Here is a 23,726-nt window from a genome sequence, read left to right on the forward strand (position 1 = left end):
GCTGATTCATAAAGGGAAGGAAAAAGTTAGCTGTAAACAGTTAACCTGAATATTAAGACTTTTCTAGTGCACTTGCCTTTCCCTCTCTCTCAAAAAAATAAAAGAAAAAAACAACCAACCCAAAACAAAACTTTTCAGACCAAAAGAACCAGAGAGTTAATGGTCTGAATTCATCTGTGATTTGACTACCAAAGAATTTAAACCATTGAGTGCTGGCAATGTCTTTCAGTAGAAAACTTTATTTTGTCTTTTAAGAGTAGGCAAACATGTCTTACAGTATTGTCAATACCAGAGCTCCACACTCAGGAAGTTAATTTACACACCAGCCCCGAAGAGTAAAGCAGAAAAAGCATTCGGGATTGCAGGGCAAAAACACAACAGACTCTCATTTCAGATACTTACCGATCAGGAATTTTGAACTACATGAAATAAAAAAGCAACACCTCAAACCTATGGCTACTGGGGGCACCAGCTCCAAGTACTTCCCAGGCAGGGTACCTGGGTTCTAACTTGAAGGCCACACATGCATCACCCACTTGGGCTTTGCCCACAAAGGCCTGTCACTCAGAACACGAACACCCCTGTTCCAGTCACCAGGACATCTGCCCTGCAGAACTGAAAAGCACTGGAATGTCCAAGACAGGAATGAAGGAAGCAAAAGAAAAACACATTCAAACTCTGCCCACCAATGCTTGGAGAGACTGCTGCTAGACAATCCACACAGCAGAAATACTCCCAGCTCAGGGGTTCCTCTCTCCAAAGGGGCAAAATTTCTGCATTTCCCACAGGGCATCTGCAATCACAAATCAAAACCCAATGATGATGCTGAGCAGGGCAACCACTTCAGAGCTTACGGGGTGGGCAAGGGGAGAGACGGACAAAGGGAGCTTAGTAGACAATCTTCTAAATATTTTATTACAAAATACAGTACAGGGCTCGTAGAATGTTTCCCAATGTTCTCTAATACATACACTGCTGAATGAAGCACTGCAAAATACCTGGCAGTTGCCCACATGAATCTAAGATCTTAGAGTTACAGACAAAACCTGTAACCGGCAGTGGAATGGAGAGATGGACAGTCACCGTGGCCGCCAGGCTCCTGACTGCTGAACAATGACATCGTTTTCTTCAGGGGTTGAAATCCACATCCATGGCTGACAACCCACTGAAAGCTGGGACCCAAATTCGTACAGAGATGAGGCAGAGTGGAGAGAAGACAACTCTGGACAACCCACAAGTCTCCAGCCACTACTTCTTATTCCTGGGCTTTAGCTCTTCGGCTGCGTTACGTAGGAAAATGTAATTTTTCTTTTGGGGGTTATAAAATTCATGTCCCTAAAGGGGAAAAAAAACAGTACCTTAAAAATTGATTAAAAATCCGGTTAGCATTTTGTGGGCACTTTTAACATGCCAAGTCCTGTGCTCCATGCATGATGTGTAATCTCTCTGGAGGAATAAAACAGGTAAATGGAGAGAAATAAAAGTCAAATGTTAAACAAAAACTTTAATCCTCAGAGTAAAGGTTAAGGACTTGGTGGAAATGTCTTCAATGTGCCCCTTAGAAGGATGATTTTCTACATATTTATCTTTTCAGCACTGAGACTTTTGTCAACCTTCCACCGCTTTAATGCCAAGATGACTCCCCCTCAGTGAGCACAGCCTGGGGAGGGGAGGATGGCGGAGGATGAGCTGGAGGTTTCTCAGCACAGGAGACTTCTGGTCTGTGACGTCACAGGGAGCGGGGCAAGTCCCAGGATGCGCCATCGCAGACGCGGAGGGAGGTGAAGTGCAGGTGTCAGCATGTCTGCTTGCGCCTGTGCTGAGGAGGAAGCGGGGCTGTGTGACACTGGGGGAGTCGGAAGCACCCAGCTCAGGCCAGGCTAGAAAGGGCTGTGAACAAGCTGAGGCCTGTGAAAACTGTCCCACAGGGAAAAGGAATGGCAGCCACAAAGCTAAGTGACAATGACAGGACTTATGTTTCAGGAAGACAGCAGAGTGGTGTGGGTAAGACAGATGAGTGGAAACCCGAGGTAACCAAAAGGCCTGGAACAGGGAGGTGGGAAGCGCCTCTGGGTGCGTTCTGCCGCCTGCAGTGCAACGATATGCTTTATTCTCACTCCTTGACAGTTACGCCAAGATAGTTCTAGAAGTTCTGCTCACCCAATGACCATTAAGTCTCATCGTAATACACAAAGTGCAGCTTTTCGGAACAGTTACGCTCAAGCAACAAGCTAATATTAATCATATGTGGGGATAACTGTCCTTCAACTAAGAACAATGGAAAATTCGTAAGCAACTTTAAGTTAAAAGATTATAATTTAAGTGTTCCACGGTTGACATTAATTGCTCAGATGAATTAATTCTGAGTGGCATTCAAAGCGATGAGCTTTGATTTGACACTGCTTACAATTTACAATTATTTTTTCAACGCCTGAAACACACAGAGCCATGGTGTGTGATGTGATGTGATGTGAGTTAAACATGGAGTTTTAATGCGAGTTAAAACATGGAGTTTTAATGTGGCGGCAGGCTGAGCAGGTGAAGAAGCGGAGATCCATCGAAGAGGTCCACAGGGAAACTGAGGCCTCAGGCCACAATCTGGGTCCAACCCCAGCCAGGCAGAACCAAAAAAGCACACACTTTGCAAAACTGAGTGCGTGGCTTCCACAGGTGAATGGATAAACAAACTGTGATACATCCAGATACCATGAAATACTACTCAGTAAAAACAAACTAGTGACACAAGAGCAAAAAAGAGTACACAGTATATGAAGCCGCCTATATAAAATTCTAGAAAACCGCAAATCCCCTATAATGACAAAAAGCAGATCACTGTGTGCATGAAGGAAAGGATTACAAGGACACAGAGACTTCTGGGGGAGACACAAGTGTATGTTATCTTGACTGTGGCGAAGGTTTCCTGGGTATATACACAGATGCTGAAACTGATCAAGCTACACTTTAAATGTGTGCAATTTACTGCCTTTCAATTACAACTCAGTGAAGTTGCTGGGAAAAAAAGGCAGCTATGCGGCTCACATAAGCAAACGCTCAGAGAGAGTGCGCCTCCCACAGGCCTGAGCAGGCATCACAACACTGCGCTGAGCGGGCGAGATGTACCGCAGGTGAAGTGGACAGAGCTCCGTGACTGCCCAGCTCTTCTGAGAAAGAGAACCCAAGGCGACTCCAAGACCGACACCCCACTGCCCAGGAGGTGTCTGCCTCAAAGAGGAACGAACACAGGAGAAGCAGCAAGCGGGAGGGTACAGCGGGGGCGGAATCCACCAGATTTTGATCTCCTAGGTTAAGGTGCTTAGGGGGTAGCCAGGGGCGGACATCCCGTTGGGACTGGAACACCGGAAGAAGTGGGGAGCGAGGTCAGGAGCCAAGTTAGACATGAAAGAGTCACCTGCTTAGGCTGGAAGAGCTGCTGCTTCGTGAATGCAGACGCGCCTCGAGGACCCGAAGGAGAACCACAGAAAAAGGCCTGCGTACAAGAGGTGGGCAGAGAGCAGAAGCCACCAGAGATGGCAAGGAGCAGACAGGAGTAGGAAGACAACATACAACGGAAAGCTCAGAGAAACCAAGGGAGGGCTTTGTGAAGGAAAGAGGAAGGGATGGACCGGTGCCCAGCACAGACAGCAAGGAAGCTTCTGGACTGGACAAGAAGAAAGGCAGCAAGAACCTGACTACAGTCCAGGAAACTGAGGAGGAGACAGAGGCGGGGGAACAAAGAGGGCAGGGGGTCACCACTCTGGACAAGTTTAACAGAAGGGAAACCAGGCTTCTTAACACTTGTGTTAGAACAGACGGGGGAACGAGACAGGGGACAGGTAGAGAAGAACGAAGGGGGGAGGGGGAGAGGGAGAGGGAGAGGGAGAGAGATGTGTGCTGTGTGTTGTGTGTGTCTCGGGGAAGGGAGGGGGGCAGGGCCAGGGAAGACAGACACGTTGTGGATGTGAACAAGGAAGACACTACGGCTATGGAGCCCAAGTACCCAGGTCTGCTCTCTTTACCATCACACTGGGATGACTCCAAAACACAGCCAGGACCCTGTCAGTCCCTAACTTCCCTCCTCCCCACACAGCAAACAAGCAAAGAGCCAATGCCTCTGGTGGAAGCCCCACGGCCTTGCTGAGCCCTCTTCACTCTCGCCCAACAACCCCTGGCATCACTGGATGACTGGACCCCCCAGAGTGGCGGCCGCTGGGTTTACAGTGACCAAACACTTGACGTGGGCACGTTCTCAGAGGAAGGATGGGAGGGAGGCCCTGCTGTTCCCTTTGCAGTCAGGTGACGGTGACATGCCATTTGCAGACACACAGCGTGTCTGTGGAGGCCTTGCGACTGAAGCCCAGGCCTTCTGACTCCAGAGCCTGGCTCTGCTGCCTGAAGGGGCCCAACGCAGGGTTGGGAATTCTCACCTTTGACCAGTCGTAGCTGGAAGCATATGCAAATATGTTTCCATTGTGATTGAAGCAGCAAGCCGAGATCGGTTGATCTAACTGTTCCGAAGTTTTTAGTTTTGTTCTGGCATCTTTGTCCCAAAAGCTGAATCTACCATCAGATCCCACAGTTGCAAGGGTGCCATGAACAGGATGGAACGCAATTCCATTCACCTACAAATGATGGATATGTACAATGAGAAGCAGAGGCAGAGGAGGGAGGAGAAATCAGGTTCTCGCCAATGCAGACTTCCTGGTTCAGTCAGGACACAAAATGGAACAGACCATCAGTTCAGTAGAGCTGGCGGCCCGCTGATGACAAGAGAAACTAGCCCCACTTCCTGAACCAATCAGCAGCCCAGGACTGAATCTCGTCTCTCGTTCAAAACACGAGTCAGCAGAGGTTAATAAGTATGTAAGCTAGTGACACCAAGGAGCGAACCTCAGGAAAAGGTTTTTTTTTCTTTTTCAGCAAACAGCAATTTCTCGGTTTTAGCTAAGTGTATCAACTGTCTACCAGCACTCATACAGGTGGAAGTCGCTCCCCGAAACTCCTAAGCCTGCATTCAGAAACAGAGAGAACGAAGACGGTCAATATGTTCATAAAAACAGAAAACTGAAACCTCTCACGTAAGCCATTTATCTCTGCACGCGAACACACACAATGACAGTGATCTTTTCTGACCCCATAATGACTCAGCTACCCAACTCCAAGTCTAGTTTCTAGACACATTCTCAAGGTTACAGTTTCTAAAAACGTACCGCGTAAATGTCCTGAGGAGCTGAAGTGTTGGTTCCGTTAGATCGATGACATTTAAAGGTGAAGTTATCTTTGGCACTGAAAAACAAAGGCCTAACTTAGTTTTCCTTTTTAAAAAAAAGCCTCAAGTGAAAATCTTCAAGCTGATCAGGCCTCACTTACGGATTCGGGGGGTTGATGTAGTGAATGGCAACTCTCCCCTCAATGCTTCCCAGGGCAAAACCTGTCGGCTTGTTCTGTTTGTCTTTAAAAATAGCCACACAGCGATGCTACAGTTGGGGGAAAAAGTATATCATCACAATGGAAGCTGTAACATTCCATAACTAACGTGACCGTACACAGCTTTTACCCCATTTTCGGGTTTTGAAAGAACCAGAAACAGTATTTCTCAAATACGGTAAAGAAGATAATTTCTACTCCTCCAGTGAGCGTTATTTTCCTTTTACTCAGCCACATGATTTTATGAATAAACCTCGGACCAAGTGCTTCCACCCAGGCACCGTTCTCCCTCTGCCACCCTAAAGGCCCTGCTGTCACTGCAGCGTGGCACGCGGCCCTCAGAGCCCCGCCAGGTCCTATTCTGCCACCCTGAAGGCCTTGCTGTCACTGCAGCAGGGCACGCGGCCCTCAGAGCCCCACCAGGTCCTTTTCTGGTGCTGGCCCCCTGGTGGGTCGGGAGAACATGTCACTTTGATTCACAGCCCACCACTGACTAGGTGAGTGCCCTCCAGCAAGTCACCCAACGTTCCAGAGCCTCTGCGTCCCCAACTGGAAAAGGGAAGTAGTGCCTGCCTGTGGAGCACGGGGGACCAAGGGTCAAGCATACAGTGGACGCGGCCAGAAATTTCTAAACCGTGAATAAGCTATGCAAAAGCCAGACACTACACTCGATCCAACGCTGAGTTTGAGGGCCCAAAGGAGGGTTTCCTGGACTCCACAGAAGATCCCACAGAAACAGCCCACGGCCCAGCCTCCAGGGGTAAAGGAGCACAGATCCACATTCTTATTGTCAATCAAGAAGAGGTGCATTAAATGTGGACGCAGGGAAGGAGAGAAATGAACAGATCTGAAACCACATACAGGGTAGAAGTGAGCTTGGTGGTTGATGACATGGGAGAGGAGGAGAGGAGGGAGAGTGAATCAAGGACGACTCCTGATTTCTGGCTTAGACAGCTAAGGGGCGGAGGTGCAGAGCACACAGGGAGGAGCAGGCTGGGGTGGTGGGGAGGGGCAGGTAAAGACTGCTCACTCGGCACACACAGAATGCCTTCTATTCAGGCCTGGCTGCAGGTGCCAGGAATGAGGCAGCAACAAACACAAAATCCCTGCTCTCACTGAGTCTGTGCTCTGGTCAAAAAAACAAGATGAGTAAAATCTACACGTATGTATATATAAGACACACACACGTATCTCTCTATATATAGCCTGGGGAGAATGAGCAGGGAGGATCCTGAGAAGAGGTAACATGATCTGCAGAAAGTGGTCCTGGGTTTGGCATGGGATGCTCTGGGGCTAAGACATGAGGAGGATGCAAAGGAGCTGCCAGACTGTGGGTGTCCTTGTCAGGAGCACAGAGGCAAGGCCTGCTGGGGATCCAAGTCTCCAGCCCACAAGGCGTACCTAAGCAACAGCAACGGCCGGCAGATGTAGAGGAGCCAGTGGCCAAGGGCAGATGCCTGGGGAACCTCAACATGCAGCAAGAAGCAGCAAGGAAGACAAAGCAGCAACCAGAGAGGCAGGACGCAAGAGGCTGGCATTACAGAAACCAAGGAGAGGTTTAAGAATATGTGATAAGAACAGCAGTGAATGCTGCTGCCACGGTAAGATGAGGGTTGATGAGTACCCACTGGAGCTACTGATTAGAAAGCCATCACTGGCCATGCCAGAAACAGTTTCAGCGGAGTAACGGGGGCAGAAGTCTCAAAGGAGGGTGAGAGATGAATGGGACGTAAGGAAACCAAGGAAGCTCACGTAAGACACTTACTTGACTTCAAAGGGAAAAAGGGACGGAGGTGGCAGAGGATGTGGGGGTCAGAAGAAGCTTGTTTCCTAGGATTGGACTTGAGCCTGGTTCAGTGCCAATGAAGTACAAGAAGAGGGGAGATGAGATATAGGAGAGAGGCAGGTGGTTGACAACCTAAGGCTCCTGAGAAGGCTCACCTAACAGCTGGGAAAAGGCAGGGAAGATGCAGGTGTAGCCAGAGTTCTAGATGCAGCAGGAGGAAGATGGGGAAGTTCCCAACCATCAGCTTCTATGTTCTCGGAGGGAGCGTCCAGGGGTCTGAAGAGAGTGAAGGAGATCTAAGAATCCGTGGCAGGTGAAGACCAAGCTAAAGACGGAAGCTGTGGATTCACAATGGAACCGATCCACCGAGGTGTGCACCCATTCAGCAACATGCAGCGCACCCGGGGGATGTTTGCAGAAGATGGTATTTACTCACTAAATATTTGTGTTTAAATTCACCCCCTTTTGAATGTCGGAAAGTACAACGATTTCCATGTGTGGCCACATGGCCAGATTGCCTGCGACAAGTGCTAAACATGAGCTTCTTGATTTGACTTGTGACTCACCTGATGTTTCAGTGGAGATTCTATCCTCCTGAATTCAGAAGGTTGATTCTCTAACTGATAGACAATCAGTCCCCTCTCTGCAGTTGCCACCACGGCCATAGGATATATCTGGGAAACAGGGGAAAGCAGAGACATGCTTCAAGTGGACTGTACTCTTTTTTATACCAAAGTATTAGATCAATTTTTTTTTAGAGTCGCAAAAAGTAAGCCTGAATTTTTTTTCAAGCTTAACAGTTCAATGATATTATCACATTTCAAGGTAACCTAGAGAAATCATATTTGAAAGTAGAACATTCATATCTTTTTAAAAGACTCATTTTTTAAAACTACAAAGTATACATTTAGAAAATGTACTGAGAAATAGAGAAGAAATGAACATCACCTCTCTCACCCCATCAAATGATAACTTGTTAGCATTATGGTATGTTAACCCCCGTCTTTTTTCCTGAACATTATACAGGTGTGTATATGCATGTTTCTGTATAATGCTGATCCTTCACTCAAAGCATGTTTAGTGAGCACCGCCCCACACATTTTCCACAGAACACTAGCAGTGGCCACGTATCTAACATTCCCTCAAATGAACCCACAACAGGGTTCACTTAACCATGTCTGTCTTGTTGGCCCACTGGGTCACTTCCCATGTTTTACTATATTATAGAAAACAAAAAACATTTGCATCTTTACTTTTCTCATGATAAATTCCTAAAAGTGGAATTACTGGGCAGTTGGTATAAAACTTCAACTTATTGCTAAACCAACAGAGAAGTTCTTTACTTTCTATCCCGCTCACTCAGAGACAGTCACCAAAGCTCTAGCACCACACCACAAAGTTACTGCCAGTCTTCCTACAGCCACACAGTGCATGTCATTCTGGGGACAGCATGGCATGTGGCTATCTGCGTATGTTCATACAAGTGACTAAAAAAATGCGACATCTAGTTTTCTGTAATTCTGGAACATATGCAGCACAAAAATCTACAGATTTAAGATGACTGAGGCAATCCAAACTACATCCCACATCTATTCCTAAAGTTTGAAGGGTTTTTACGTTACCCTCTGATTGCAAGATATCATAAGGTAAGAAGTGCCTTTTTTTTTTTTTTAAAGGAAATAATTATCATTAAGTTAAAAATTCCTTACCATGTCAGCACAGTAACACCTTTCAGGGAGTTGTAAAACCATCATAGGATTTGATGATCGTGTATCCCAAAACTAAAAGACAAAAAAAAAAAAAAAAAAAAAAACACCACAAAAACCCAATAAGTGACCATTCAGAGCTAAAGTCCAAATAGTGCAAGAATAAATGTCGGGCTTCCCTGGTGGCACAGTGGTTAAGAATCCACCTGCCAATGCAGGGGACACTGGTTCAATCCCTGGTCCAGGAAGATCCCACATGCCACGGAGCAACTAAGCCCGTATGCCACAACTACTGAGCCGGAGCGCCAGACCCGCGAGCCACAACTACTGAGCTCGTGTGCCACGACTACTGAAGCCCGTGGTCCGCCACAAAAGAAGCCACCGCAATGAGAAGCCCACGTACCGCAACGAAGAGTAGCCCCCGCGCAGCAACGAAGGCCCAATGCAGCCAAAAATAAAATTAATTAATTAATTTTAAAAAAATAAAATAAAATAAACGCCAATCTTGGTCAGGCCATGCAGTCCCTCAACAGTATATTATACCTTCAAAGTCTTATCCCAGCTCCCGGTCATCACACAGCTGTAGTTTGGTGCTTTGATCCAGTGTATAGTTTTAACAGGAGCATCGTGCTTTCAAGATAAAACCAAAATACACCAAGGTGAATGTAATAATATGCTACACAGCTTTGGTTCTGGAAATTCAAAGAGAAGGAACCTTAAATACTGAGGTCACACCAAACAGAAACCAAAGGATAGTTCAGCTCTTCCCCATGACCAAAACATTCAATGTAACATCAAGAGCATGTATCTACCTTCCATTCTAACAAAATTTAATTTGATTTTAACCATAATTAACTAGCATGTGAGAGTGAAAGGGGGAGATATTCAGGAGTAACTCATAGGGAACTCCACCACAGTTGTATCACTTAGATGACACGCATTCAGAGACTGAGGAGATGCTTCTAGCACACAGTACTGCAACCTCACGGTACGCAACACCTTCCTGAAAATGTCTCAGTGTCAAGAGGCTCTTCCTCACCAGGCCAGACCCTCTGGTTCCAGGTTCTCTCATCTTCCTCATTTCTGCTTTTCTTAGCAGTCTTCTCACAGAAGCTGCCTGCTGTCCCGAGCAGACCGTAAAAGCTCCTGGCGTGTGGAAGGGTCCCTCTTACTCACTGCTCTATCTCTACTCCTAAGGACAGTGCCTGGAGTATCACAGGCATTCATTCAGTACAGACCTGTCGAATGAATGTGTGACCAAATGCAGTTGGTACAAGGCAAGCCACACACGGGTGTCAGAATGCTGAGGATGAGCTGTACCATTTACAGGTTTTAATGTCACTAGCTCCTTATTATGCCCTCCCCATCCACATACTACGGAAGACCCATGAGAGAACAATTTATGAAACACTAGATAAAACGAGAATGTGTACAAGATTGGTGTCATTTTTGTGCTACAGAGGTTTCTGGTATATTTAAATCTAATTGATTTGGAATGGTCAAACTGCATCTTTCCTATAATAGAGAATTATTGTAATTAAGGGATCATCGCAACCCTGGGCACCAGCCTTGCCCAGCCTTCCTGCAGAGGGTAAGTTTTTACTACCTGTGCTATCTGTATCGCCTGGTTACTGTTGAGGTCCCACATTTTGGCAGTTTTATCACATGACGCCGTAAATACTTTGCTCCCATCCTAAAATAAAATAGAAAAAAATCTGACATTCTAAGAAAAATAAAACGTCTATATGAACATCTAGGTATCAGACTGAACATACCAAGGCAGGTTTTATTTTGCAATTTTAATTTTTCCAATTATTTGGGGGCCAGAGTATTGCAAGCTACAGTATCATATACAAAACACATTTTCTGCTCTTTTTAATTGTTAATTTTTTCTAAGAGATAATATGTAAAAAGGTTAAAAAAACTTGAACAGCATTTAGAATTATAGAGTGAAAACGAAGTCTCTCCTGACCCCAGCTCGCCGCTCAGAGGCAGCCATAGCCACTGGCATGTCCTCCAAGAACAGCCTTTGTACATCCTGTATCGATGTGTATTACCTACCAGGAGCCACTTCAAAATTTTTTTATTTTCATCAATTTCAAGCCTTCACAAAAGTTGCAAGAATAATACAATGAATACCCATAAACCTATCACCTAGATTCACCAATTGTAAACACTTTGCCACATTTACTGTATCTCTTTCTACCCCCCCATTCCCGCTCTGTACCACATGTACAATCATGATTATTTTTCAGCTCAGTATCTCATAGCATTCGAAAGTGCATGCAATAAAACTACACTAATTTATGATAGTCACTGGTCCAATGTAAACTATAGAATAGCTTAAAAAATTGGCAGTCACTGTATAGTGGTTTTAAAATACTCACACACAGAACTCATAAAGTAGGTTAGTCAACATGAAGCACAAGGTAATTTAAAAACAAAAAGTACTGAGTTGAAAATTCTAGACCAGCTGTCAACAAATTTTTTTTCTTAAAGGGCCATATAGTAAATATTTTAGTCTTCGCAGGTCAAAAGGTCTCTGTTGCAACTCCTTAACTCTGCTGTTGTAGCTTGAAAGCAGCCATACACATTATGTAAATGAATGATGTGGCTGTGTTTCAAGAAAAGTTTATTCACAAAAATTGGTAATGGGTCAGATCTGGCCCATGGGCCACAATTTGCTGACCCCTGCCCTACAGTACTTCATTTCTGGTTCCACAGCTCAAAGATTTACCACTATCTTCCCCTAGCAAAAACTTCTTCCCATTTGCAGTCGCCAGTTCCCCATGTGAAAGAAGAGAGAAAACCTTCTTCCCTATTAATGAAGCTGTGAGGGCAACTCCACAAACCCTTGGAAAGACAATAATGTATGGAGAGGGATGCCCCGAGGCTGAGTGAAACCCTGGCCCCTTAATCTCATAAAACGCCAGTCGTACCAGCTGCAGGATGCCAGGCCGCAGTGGACATACTGAGACAGAGGCCAGTCTATCTAACGGCTGGGGCACAGAAACGAGATTCCCAAGTGCTCTCGACTCAGCTCCTCTCAGGTCCACCTGCTGTGGCCAGACTGACCGTCCTCAGACTGCCAGAGAATCACCCTCACCAAGTTTTGGCTTTTATGCCTCAAGCGTTAACTGTGGCTCTTCTGTGCTTCTGTGCCTTTCCACACCTGCCCTTCTCTCCCAGGCTAGCTCCTATTCCTGTAAGCCCCTGTGAGGGAGGCTGTTAAGTGCGTGGGCTCTGAAGCCAGGAAGGTCCAAGTCTGGGCTCAGCCTTTCACCCCCTATATTCCCTCAAACAAATCTCTTAACCACTTCCCACAGGTGCCCCGCTAGTCTTTACGTGGCTGAATCTAGCTGTCACTGATTTCCACTACCTGAAATCCTTCTGTTTCTCTATGTCGGTCTTAAGAGATCATGAGTTCCATAAGCACAGGATTTGCCTACCTCGCCTACTTTGACTTCCACTATATCCCAAGCGCTTAGCATACAATAGGTGCCAGACAATTATTTGAACTAAATAATGTTATTACCTGTTGTAAAACTATTATTATCGTCATCTTATAAGTGAAAAAACATACTCACAGAGATTAAATAACTTGGCAAAGTCAAAAAGTGGAGATACAGCCGAAATTTGAACCCAGGCCTGGAATGGATGAGACAATGCTCTAAAGCTATATAAGCAGATGGTTTACTTTTAAGATTCAGCTCAATTCTTGCCTCTTCTGTGGAGCATTCACAGCCCCCTTCCCAAACTTTATAGCTGCCTTCTGGGTTCTGTCTACCCAGCACAGCGCATCCTGCCTCTCTCAGAACTCAGCTCACTGAATAGGAACTCTTCATGTCTATGTCTCGATGCCTCCACTAGATGGCGCACAACTCTAGTGGTGATGGAGAAAGGAAATAGGCGGTACACGTCTTTGTAAAAGCCAACAGCCTGCTCAGTACCATCCGAGCAACAGAATTCCGGTGTCAGTTAATTCTATTTCTTACCATACTTGATAAGAAACTTACAATTCTGATCTGTTAACTGATCAGTAAAGAAAGACAGGCAAAATAAATTAGAAATATTTAAAATCTATTCAAGTTGCTATTTTTCTACAGGTAAATTAAAACTATTATTAGTCTCATAATAACCCAATCAGACATGTCAGAAATACATTTTACAGGTAACAAAAATGCTTTAGAGAAGGCTGTCAGAGCTAATGATTAAAATGGGAGCAACTCTGGCTCCTTAACCATCTCAAAATGTTTATAAATAGTAGAATCATTTCCTATTTGAAAGCTAAGTAAGATCACACAAATGTACGGTGTGAGTAGTTTGCTATTTCTCATAAAGGTAAACATATATTACATATGACCCAGCAAGCCCACTATTAGATATTAATGCAAGAGGAATGAAAACATATTCACAGAAAATCCAATATACAAATGCTTATAGCAGCATTATTCGTAATGACCCAAAATGGGAAACAACCCAAATGTCCTTCAGCTGGTGGATGGTGAACAAAGAGTGATACATCCATACCATGGATTACTACTCAGCAATAAGGAAGACAAACTACCGCCAGATACAACAACCTGGATGGACCTCAAATGCAGTGTGCTCAAAACAGCCCGATTCAAAGGGCTTCTGTTTATGACATTCTAGTAAAGGCAGAACCACAGGGACAGAAAACACATCAGTGGTTTCCAGGGACTGGGGGCTGAGGAGGATTTGACTACAAAGGGCAGGAGGATATCCTTGGGCTGATGGATCTCTTCTATATTTTGACCACAACTCTATGCATTTCTCAAAACTCACAGAATCATACACTAGAAAGGTTCAATTTTACTGTTTGCAAATCGCATCTAATAAAAAAAATTTGCATGAGCCTGAGGAGGGACCTTGAGGCTTAGCTTCCTCAGCACAGCTGCCCCAGACTCTCAGTCAGGCCCCTTTGTTTTCTCACTTCTGCAGGGTTCCGCCATCAGCAGAAGGGAGGAGAGAAAGGCTGGGATGTCAATCCTGGGCTCCTCCTGTAGGGAGGGGTGAGTCCTCCACAGCTGCAGCTCTTGCTGTGTGACTTCACCATCCCTGCTGGTTTCCTTGTAAATGGTACCTTCATTAAACTCCCCAATCACCCACCCACTCCCCCAAAAAGAAAAATAAAGAAGAGCTCAGAGCTGAATAAACTTGAACACATTTACTTACATTGCTGATGTTCAGGATTTGGGAGGAAAAAGATTTCCAAAAAAACAAACTATTTCAGAAGTTTAATAATGGAAAAGGATTGATTCTTTCCCTAGGACTTATTTTCTGGGACAGTAATTTCTAATTTTAAAACAACATAAGCTCATGGCACATGTAGAGGTAGGAAAGGCTTTAAAAAATTGTCTAGTCCCTTGCTCAAGGAAATATGTCAATAAATTAATGGATTTTTTAATGCAAGAAAAGCTTTCAGAGAGATTAAAGTTAACATGACTAAAGTTAACTGACTACATTATGAGTATCAATAAATTACTATATTTAAATTCAGAAACAGCACTTCTACAATGTGTACACATACTTGCTATTTGTGTTTCAGGTTATATAAAAACATATACATTTATATACACTCTGAAAACATGAAAAAACTGAATGAAACTTACATCACTCCAGCAGACATCTAGCACAGGCCCAGTGTGCATCTGTTGAGCTTTTGGAATAGTCTGTCCACTGTCTTGAACTTCCCAGCATCGAACCTATAATAATAAAACAAATTAACACAAACAGTCAATTAATGATACATTATATGCATTTTAAGCCCTTTGCTCCAAGCCATAATCAGATAAACATAAATTTACATTATAGACACTTTTTTCCGATCAAATGAACAAACGTAAAATAAATAGTACTTGGCGCCAGCACGGATAAGCTGAGACTTGTACTACTGGCAGATGTGTAAGTTGGTACAGCTCTTCTGGAGGATATTTATCTGAAATCCTTAAGTCTGTACCCTGTGTCTCAACTATTTCGGGACTTGAAGATTTCCCATGATGTACTTTACATGCGTTATCTGAATTAATCTCTACAACAGCTAAAGCTCTGTGAACTTAGTGTCATCTCCATCTCATGAAACAGGACACGAGGCTTAACTAAGATAACTGGCCCAGGTCCCATATCTAAGAGTGTGGCAAAGCCACTATGTGTTTATCCGATTAGGAATGCGGTTGAATGTTTCAAGATTACTCCAGCAGGCCACTTGCACTCCTTTGTGAAGTGCCTCTAAACACCCTTCGCCTATTTTTCCACCAGAGTTTTTATCTTTCTTTTCATATGCTATGATTTCTTTTTGCTAAGTATAGTGTCTGTGCAGGATTTATGCTGTATCTAAAGGTGAAAAAACTTTAACATATGCCTGAAGAACATTTGCAGGATGCCTAGAAGGGAAATTTGTACATACCGTCATGGACAACTTTTATTTTCAATGAATACTACAGACCTGGGAATATACTTCAAGATACTGAACTAGACTAGGAATTTTTGAATGCTGCATATGATCCTGCTTTCTTAACAAAAATCGGCACAAGAAGGGATGCCTGCCATTCAGACGGGTTCACACTCTAAACTCGGTGCTTAAAAAAAGCCATGAATAAGCCTGAACTCTCTGTTTCACTCACTTGGAGCAAAAAAAAAAAACAACAACAACAAAACAGCTAACACTAACTGTGCCGATACAAAGAGATATGCCAGAGAGAACACGCAAACGTTTAAGGAGCACTTACATCGTTAGCCCACGACCCTGCAATAAGGAAGTTCCCCGGCAAGGCTGGCGGGCTAAAAGATAGACAACCAATGCTATCATCAGGAGAGGATGTTACTTCAATATCCTGGGGTGGAAAAAGTCCGTGTTAAAATGTATACATCGTCACAATTCAATTCAAAACTGCCTTCTTTCTCACTAGCACCTCATGGTGGCCTTCCCTTGTGTCAAGAGCTAAGTGAATTAGACCTTTCTTACTTTGATAAAAAGGGGGAGTGTAACTAAGCCAGTGAAAGCACTGGTGCTGCTGGATTACAAGCAGCACCCTCAAAGGCAGGCCCACAACCATATTTCCCAGACGATGGCCCACCCGGTCACTCTTGCCCCGAAGTGCTCAATCACAGCATCACCTGCCTCCCTCCGCCACAGAAATTCTGAGTCAACAGTTGTGGGCTGGGCCCTAGGAACATGCAATTTTAACAGGCATCTCGAGTGATTCCAGTGATCAGGAATGTCAGGGGGAATAGGACACTCGTCCAGGGGACACACAGTTTCTCTGCTCCAGTATTTGAGAAAGCAGCCTGGACAAAATTTCAGAGTTTTCACCGCCAAAGGAGGCTCCCAAGCCACCTGGGTTTCTCTCACTGTCACAAGCGTGGGGCCCCCTGCAGTGTCTCTACAAACCCATGAAGCCTTAGGCGGTACCTTCATAGGGTTGTGATTATCTGCGGCGGCGCTGCCAAACATGCTGGCTCCCCCAGTGCCAAACCCGGAGGCTGCTCCAAACAGGCTCATCTTGGCCCTAAAAAATAATGGGAAAAGTTAAGGACAGGTCCTCTCTTAAGTAATAAACATCACTGAGAGGCAAGATAAAGATAATTAAGTTATGGAAGGGAAATAGAGCGTAAATAAATAAATGGCTTGATGTCAGACTTCTCTCTTCTGAAGAGGTCTAAATATGCGATAAGCAGAGTGCTTTTTAAAAATAAACTTTCTATTTTAGAATAGTTTTTAATGGAAAATTCTTAAGACAGAAGAGTTCCCTGGGCTTCCCCGGTTGCTCAGTGGTTAAGAAGCCGCCTGCCAATGCAGGGGACACGGGTTCAATCCCTGGTCCGGGAAGATCCCACATGCTGCGGAGCAACTAAGCCCGTGCGCCACAACTACTGAGCCTGCGCTCTAGAGCCCACGTGCCACAACTGCTGAGCCCTCGTGCCTAGAGTCCGTGCTCCGCAACAAGAGAAGCCACCGCAATGAGAAGCCTGCACACTGCAACGAAGAGTAGCCCCCGCTTGCCACAACTTGAGAAAGCCCGCACACAGCAACAAAGACCCAATGCAGCCAAAAATAAATTAATTAAATAAATTTTTTTTTTAAAAAAAGAAGAGTTCCCATACACCCCACATCCAGTTTCCTTCTTAACTTTGTCACAATTAATTCACCAATATTGACACATTACAGCAGAGTATTTTTCAGTCACCAGGTAAAATATAAATTCGCTCATTTCTTTTTACACAGTTAGAGACACACTGCTGAGCACCAGGAACACAACTGGAAACCAGCAGAAGGCCCCATTCTTCCAGCTTCCCACTTAGTGACAGTTCACTGTCTTTGTACTAATTTCTGCACTCTGGATTAGGTCAATATCTCTGCATGAAGTTACTCAGAAAAACAACCAACCCTGGCAGCGATCGTAGGAGTTTAAAAAAAGTAATCCAGGGCTTCCCTGGTGGCGCAGTGGTTGAGAGTCCGCCTGCCGATGCAGGGGACACGGGTTCGTTCCCCGGTCCAGGAAGGTCCCACATGCCACGGAGCGGCTGGGCCCGTGAGCCGTGGCCGCTGAGCCTGCGTGTCAGGAGCCTGTGCTCCGCAACGGGAGAGGCCACAACAGTGGGAGGCCCGCGGACCGCAAAAAAATAAAAATAAAAAAAAAGTAATCCATTTTGGTCTGCTTAAGTAGCAAAAGGTTTGGCATTATGTTTTGGACATTTGCCCAGCAAGAATCTCCCCACTTTGAGTTTTCTCCTGGGCACCACAGTCTAGTAGGCCCACCTGGGTTAGAACCATGCCTCTGCCACTCGCCAGAGCTGGGACCCTACTCTCACCAAGCCTCATTTTCCCTATCCTGCAAACATAGAGAATATTAACAGCTTCTCCAGGGCTGTTCTGAGGATCAAATCAGATTATCTATGTAGAAAGCACAGTGTCTAGTGCATAGTGGGTCATAAACAACTTTCCCTTTTTTCCTTCCAAGGAGAAAGTCTGTGTATTATAACTCTTATGCCTCACATACACTGATGCCACATTTTCAATTCTGTCATTGGTTAGTAAATTTTTACACCCAGAAGCCTACCATATCAGCAACCTCTCCCAAAGGAGGCTAGCAGCTAAGTGACAAAAGTGACTAACCCAATAACATACAGCTCATGTGACAGGAGATAACAACAGTAGCATCTCTTAAGAAGACAACATAGAATGGGAAAACTGTGAGGAATTCTGGGGAGGTATTTGAATTTCCCGAGCTTTATGAAAAATAATCAAGTGTAGACCTACTAGGTCTATGAAAGCATTAGTATCTCAGAAAGCAACCTGTGCGAGGCCGTGGTGCTTGCTGACCACCTCTGCCTCAAATGTTTGAGTGTATTTGAAACACCAGTTAACTGCACAAGCACACAAAGGAATGAAGGGCTTCTGCAGTCAAGTCCAGGAACTACATATATGATTTGGGCACATTATTTAGCCTTCATTTTCTCACCTGTAAAAACAGACCCTGAAATCCACTTCACAGAGTTACGAAAACCAAGTGAGGTTGTACACACAGTGCCTGAAACGCCTGTCCCTTCCTCTCTTCAACCATCAAGTTGGGAGAGAGCATTTCTGCCATTAGGGACGAACTAAGGGAGAAGAACAAGGGCCATCGAGCATTAATCAGCCTACGTGGGCCACATGTTGTGCAGGACACCGAGAACCCTCTAGAAGTTCGGAAGACAAGCATACGTCTCCAGCCTACCGAAGCGCCTACCGAAGCGCGCGCTCCTTCCCTCCTGGTTGCACCCCAGCTCTGATGGCTTCCTCTCTGCCCGTGAACAATGCAAGCTCCTCCCAGCCCTGGAGCATTCCTACCAGCTGTTCCTCCAGCCTGGGGTGATCCGCCCTCCCCCAAACCCCCAGCTGTCTCAGTGTGAATCTTCAGGTCCCACTTCAACAGGGACCTCCTGCGAACTTTTGAGGGTGATGGAAACGGTCTAAAACCGCACTGTGATGATGTTTACACGACTCTATTGAACTTCCCCAAATCATCAAAATGTACACTTTAAACGGATTATTGTAAGTGACATTCAGTAAAGCTGTTAAAAGCATCTTCTTAAAGGAAGGCCCCTCCCAGAGGCTTCCCTGCCTTCCTAATGTAACACATTGGATCCTCCATCGCATCTCCGTCTTCTTCACAGCACCTGTCCCCATCTGGAACCTGTTGGCAGTCAGTCGCCTCCCCAGGAGAGTGCCAGCTCCACCACGGCAAAGAGCAACCTGGACGCTCCCCCAAAACACACCTGGCCCTCAGCACAGCGCCTGGCGCTTCACAGATACTTGCCAGGGCACAGTGTGTGCACGTGGATACTGGACTACTTGGCGGAGGGAACAGAAACAAAGAACCAGTTTCAGAGAGGAATAAATGCAACAAAGGAGATGAAACCGGTTACCATGGGGGAGACTAAAGGGGGATGGCCTTCCGCAGAAGAACGGTCCGGGAAGGTCAACGAGGTGGCGGCTTGTGTCTGATGAGAAGCCAGACGTGTGACGAGGAAGGGGAGAGGCAACAGAGGCTGCCATCCACTCTGTGACCCTTCCCGGTGCCTCGGTTTCCCCACGAGAAATACGAGGGGGTTAGACCGGAGGTGACCCGTAAGGCCCCTTGCAGCTCTGACGTCCCTCCCAGGGGCCACTAATGGAGTTCGCCAACAGTCCTGCTCGTGCCCCAGCACCTCGCGGCGGGCCGCACTCGCCCGGGAGGACCAGGCCTCTGCGGCGCCATGGCGGCGGGGAAGCGGCACGAGGCCTACCTGAGAGTCGCGCCGCGGAGGGAAGCCGGCGGCGGAGAGCGGAAAGAGCTCGGGAGCCTGCGACCCGGCTCGAGCGCGGAGGAGGCAGTAACCAGGTGACTGGAATCCCGGGAGCCTGAGATCTTTTCACGCCGGTTGAGGAAACAGCCCTAATTACCGCGGAGACATTGCGCATGCGTCTCCGAGCCACTTCCTGTGTTGTCCGGAAGGCAGGGAAAGGAAGGAAAAGGCTCCTCCTCACTGAAGGGAATCGCACATGCGCAGAAGCACTATTGACGCCAAGAAGAAGTCCTCGTGCCAGCAGTTTGCGGATTGGTCGAAAGTTGGTGTACCCGACGCAGCTGCGGAGCGACTGCTCTGATAAATCGGCGGCCCCGGCTGGTGAAGGTTAGTTAACAATTTTCTCTTGTGAATGACAAGTCTAGCAAAATTACGATTGCCGCCAGTTCTTAAGGCCATCCTTCGAGAAGCTGATGGGACGCTACCTGGTTTCCTGCCCTGGTCTCCCTATTTGCGACTGGGGTATCTTGAGCCAACTGGTCTCTTTGGACTTCAGTTTCCAGCTGTGAAATGGGGATAATAATGCCTAACTTCCAGGGCTATTCTTAATTAGGTTCAAGTAAAAGTAACACATATGAAGGCCTTTTACTAAGTGTAAGGTTCCATAGGAATATTAAGGGGCTGTTATGACGCACACGTGCCAACTCCGAATATTTCAGCTGGTTGCTTTTTCCCCCTTTAAGAATGTCTGAAGGAAAAACAGAGGAAGGGATCTCCTGAGGTTGTGGTACATACACTGACCCTTCTCCTTTACTACTCACCGTGGGCTGCGTACCAAAAGCCTTGACATCTTCAGGGAGGCTGAGGATCCGCGGGACCTTGTTATAAAATGCAGTTTCAGAAGGTCCAGTGTGGGCCTGAGAACCTACATTTCTAGCAAACTCCCTGCTGAGGTTGCCAGGCCACGGACCGCAGTTGAGCACCGAGGATCTAGATGAGGTGTTTAGAATCACGTGGGGAAACTTTAAAAAAAAACTGATGCCTCACCCTCAGAGATTCTGATTTAGTTGTTCTGGGGTGGAACGAGGGAATTAATATTTTTTAAAAGCTCTCCGAGTGATTCTAAAATGCAGGCAAGGTTCAGAACCTCTCGTCTAAATAATGATGATAATAGTAATAGCTCCTTTAAGCACTGGATACTCCATCTCCTGTAATTTCTTTACCAAATGGATCATCTCATAGCATCTCTCAACTCTCAAAGCCCTCTCAAAGCTCTCTCAGTGCTTATCATATTCTGTCTCATAAGATTGTGGGTGTATTTGCCTTGTCTAGCTTCCTAGATTTTAAACTTTGTGTCTTAAGCCCATGTATATAGCACCAAGCACAGTCTTACATATTTTGGTGTTTAATATTTGTCGAATTATATTTTCCATGCCCAAGGAATCTTCCAGAAGCCTCTGTTATGTACAATACTGGTTATTCAGCATGCTTAAAAAAAAATCTTTCTGTTGTTTAGGGGTATGTAATCGACAAGCTGGTTTTGCATATACCATCAGTGGAACAATGGTAGCAGCATGTGTACCCAAATATAACAGTAACACTCCCTGACTCTTTCTAAAGAGTGTTATTTCAAACCCACACTTGTTCTCACAATGACACTATAGGTTAGGTATTATCACTATTATCCCCATTTTACAGTTGATGAAATGAAGGCCAGGTTGTAACTTCTCCCAGCTACAGAGGCAGTGAGTAGAAGTGCAGTTGGGATGCAAGCAGTCTGCCCCTCAAAATGTGACTTTAGAGATGGCAGTCTGTGGCTTCACCTCACTTTTTCCCTCAGAAACAAAAAGGAGGATCAAAACAATCTGTATCCATGGGTATGATTATTAAGCCAAAAGTCTAGGTGAAAATTTTTAAAAATAAAAAGTAAAATTAAATTTTGGTCATGGCTATTATTCACATTAGTATACCCTTCTGCAGTTTTTTACACAAGGGAGTATTTATGAATGACTACACAGTTTATATTCCATTTCTAGGTAAATAGAAACTGAATGTTTGTAATTTTAGTATCAGTTCCTTTTCATTTGAAGTGATCTTTAATTCTGTTATTTTAATTAAAAAGTCCTAATATGTTGTCTTAAGGTTTTGTAAATAGCTTGGTTGCAACGAAGCACACATTAAGTGTAGCTTTACAAGGAATTGGGGGCGTCCAAAGATGACAATACAAAATGGGCTCCTGTCTACAAGTGTTCAGTCTCACACAGAAATCCTCATGGTTTCCCCAACCTCTTGTTGTGTCCCAGACTCTTCCACCCCATTCCTGAAAACAAGGACTTGAATACATATATTTTAATAGATCTTTATTGGAGTATAATTGCTTCACAGTACTGTGTTAGTTTCTGTTGTACAACAAAGTGAATCAGCCATATGCATACATTATCCCCCTATCCCCTCCCTCTTGGGACGAATATATTTTAAATAAATGTCCATCCAAAACAGTGGAAGGATTTGAGAGAACATAGAGCTTCTGCCAGCAGAGGGAGACCTTGGCTTGTTTTTACAAGATTTTCTTGGGATACATAACCTTTAAATGGTGAACAGAAGTCCAAACAAATGTAATGTTTCTCAGTAGTTCACTACAAAAACATCCTGTTGAAAATACTGTTTAGTATACATGTACTTGTGGCTTAGCTTTGACAGCATCTATTCTTTTCAGCACCACTGAACAGGTATCTACATCAAACAGTTCAACTGAGACATTCATTAAGGGAAGTTATAGATAGAAATCCTGGAGTGTTTTTTGCCTATTTTGTAGAAAGTGCGATATGGGTTTCTTTTTTCATGAAATCATGACTTCTGAAATCAATCAGCATCATCAATGATGACGGTTAAATTTCCCAGAAACCTGGAGATATTACGAGAGCTTTTATTTTACGAGGGTGATTATGAACCGTTAAGGAAAAAACCAAGATTCTCTGAACATCTTTTCATTGCACCAGTTTTTATTCACTTTAATTATAAACAGACTCCAATCCAAATGTTCTTTCTTGATTAAAATTATGGAAATATTAAAAATAAATACAGATGGTAGAGACTGGAGCCTACCCGGGCTCTTTGGTGGGGCTAATGGCGGACTCTGGGAGGGCTCACGCCGAGGAGTACTTCCCAGAACTTCTGCTGCCAGTGTCCTTGTCCTCACGGTGAGACACAGCCACCCCCCGCCTCTGCAGGAGACCCTCTAACACTAGCAGATGCTAAAGAGATTCAGGGACTTCCCTGGTGGCACAGTGGCTAAGAATCCACCTGCCAACGCAGGGGACACAGGTTCGAGCCCTGGTCCAGGAAGATCCCACGTGCCACAGAGCAACTAAGCCCGCGAGCCACAACTACTGAGCCCGCGCGCCTAGAGCCCATGCTCCTCAACAAGAGAAGCCACCGCAGTGAGAAGCCCGAGCACCGAAACAAAGAGTAGCCCCCGATTGTTGCAACTAGAGAAAGCCCGCGTGCAGCAATGAAGACCCAACGTAGCCGAAAGAGAGATTCAGAGGAAGGGAGAGATCTATATAGGTTAAAACTCATTATGAGAGACTTCTTAGAAAGCTCCTTCAAGAAATGGCTCAAAATGCGACATAGGGCTTCCCTGGTGGCGCAGTGGTTGAGAGTCCGCCTGCCGATGCAGGGGGCACGGGTTCGTGCCCTGGTCCGGGAGGATCCCACATGCTCCGTGAGCCATGGCCGCTGAGCCTGCGCTTCCTGAGCCTGTGCTCCGCAATGGGAGAGGCCACAGCAGTGAGAGGCCCACGTACCGCCAAAAAAAAAAGTGACATAGCATAGAGCTGCTCCAAGTGTAGCTAATGGAGTCAGTGTAGTCCTCAAATTGTTAGCTGTCCATGATAAATTCAGAAAATAAGATTAAGAATTTAGAAACTTTTATAGTTGACTATTTTATGTGTTGAATCTAATAAGTGAGCTATAAAAAATAAACAAATAAATAATAAATACACATGGTAGAGGGGATGTCT

General features: G+C 45.3%; 1 protein-coding gene across 3 annotated transcripts; it reads right to left on the reverse strand.

Annotated features, from left to right (window-relative positions):
• Positions 1-894: 894 nt before the first annotated feature.
• RAE1 (ribonucleic acid export 1) lies at positions 895-19,874 on the reverse strand. Of its 3 annotated transcripts, none has more exons than XM_027086915.1 (12): positions 19,705-19,874; positions 16,349-16,445; positions 15,666-15,770; positions 14,550-14,642; positions 10,523-10,609; positions 9,460-9,546; positions 8,920-8,991; positions 7,777-7,884; positions 5,368-5,474; positions 5,208-5,283; positions 4,425-4,619; positions 895-1,335 (listed from the first exon to the last, which is right to left on the reverse strand). In XM_027086915.1, exons 2-12 carry the CDS (start codon positions 16,436-16,438, stop codon positions 1,249-1,251), a joined length of 1,107 nt encoding a protein of 368 aa, XP_026942716.1. In that variant the 5' UTR covers positions 16,439-16,445; positions 19,705-19,874; the 3' UTR covers positions 895-1,248. The 3 variants fall into 3 exon arrangements, with proteins under 3 accessions (XP_026942716.1, XP_026942715.1, XP_026942718.1); XM_027086914.1 differs by having other exon boundaries at positions 895-1,814; positions 19,705-19,859; XM_027086917.1 differs by having other exon boundaries at positions 895-1,819; positions 19,705-19,857.
• Between the last annotated feature and the right edge of the window lie 3,852 nt (positions 19,875-23,726).

Source organism: Aethalodelphis obliquidens, unplaced genomic scaffold, assembly GCF_003676395.1.
Source record: "Aethalodelphis obliquidens isolate GAN/ISIS:26980383/991018 unplaced genomic scaffold, ASM367639v1 scaffold57, whole genome shotgun sequence".
NCBI lineage: Eukaryota > Metazoa > Chordata > Mammalia > Artiodactyla > Delphinidae > Aethalodelphis > Aethalodelphis obliquidens.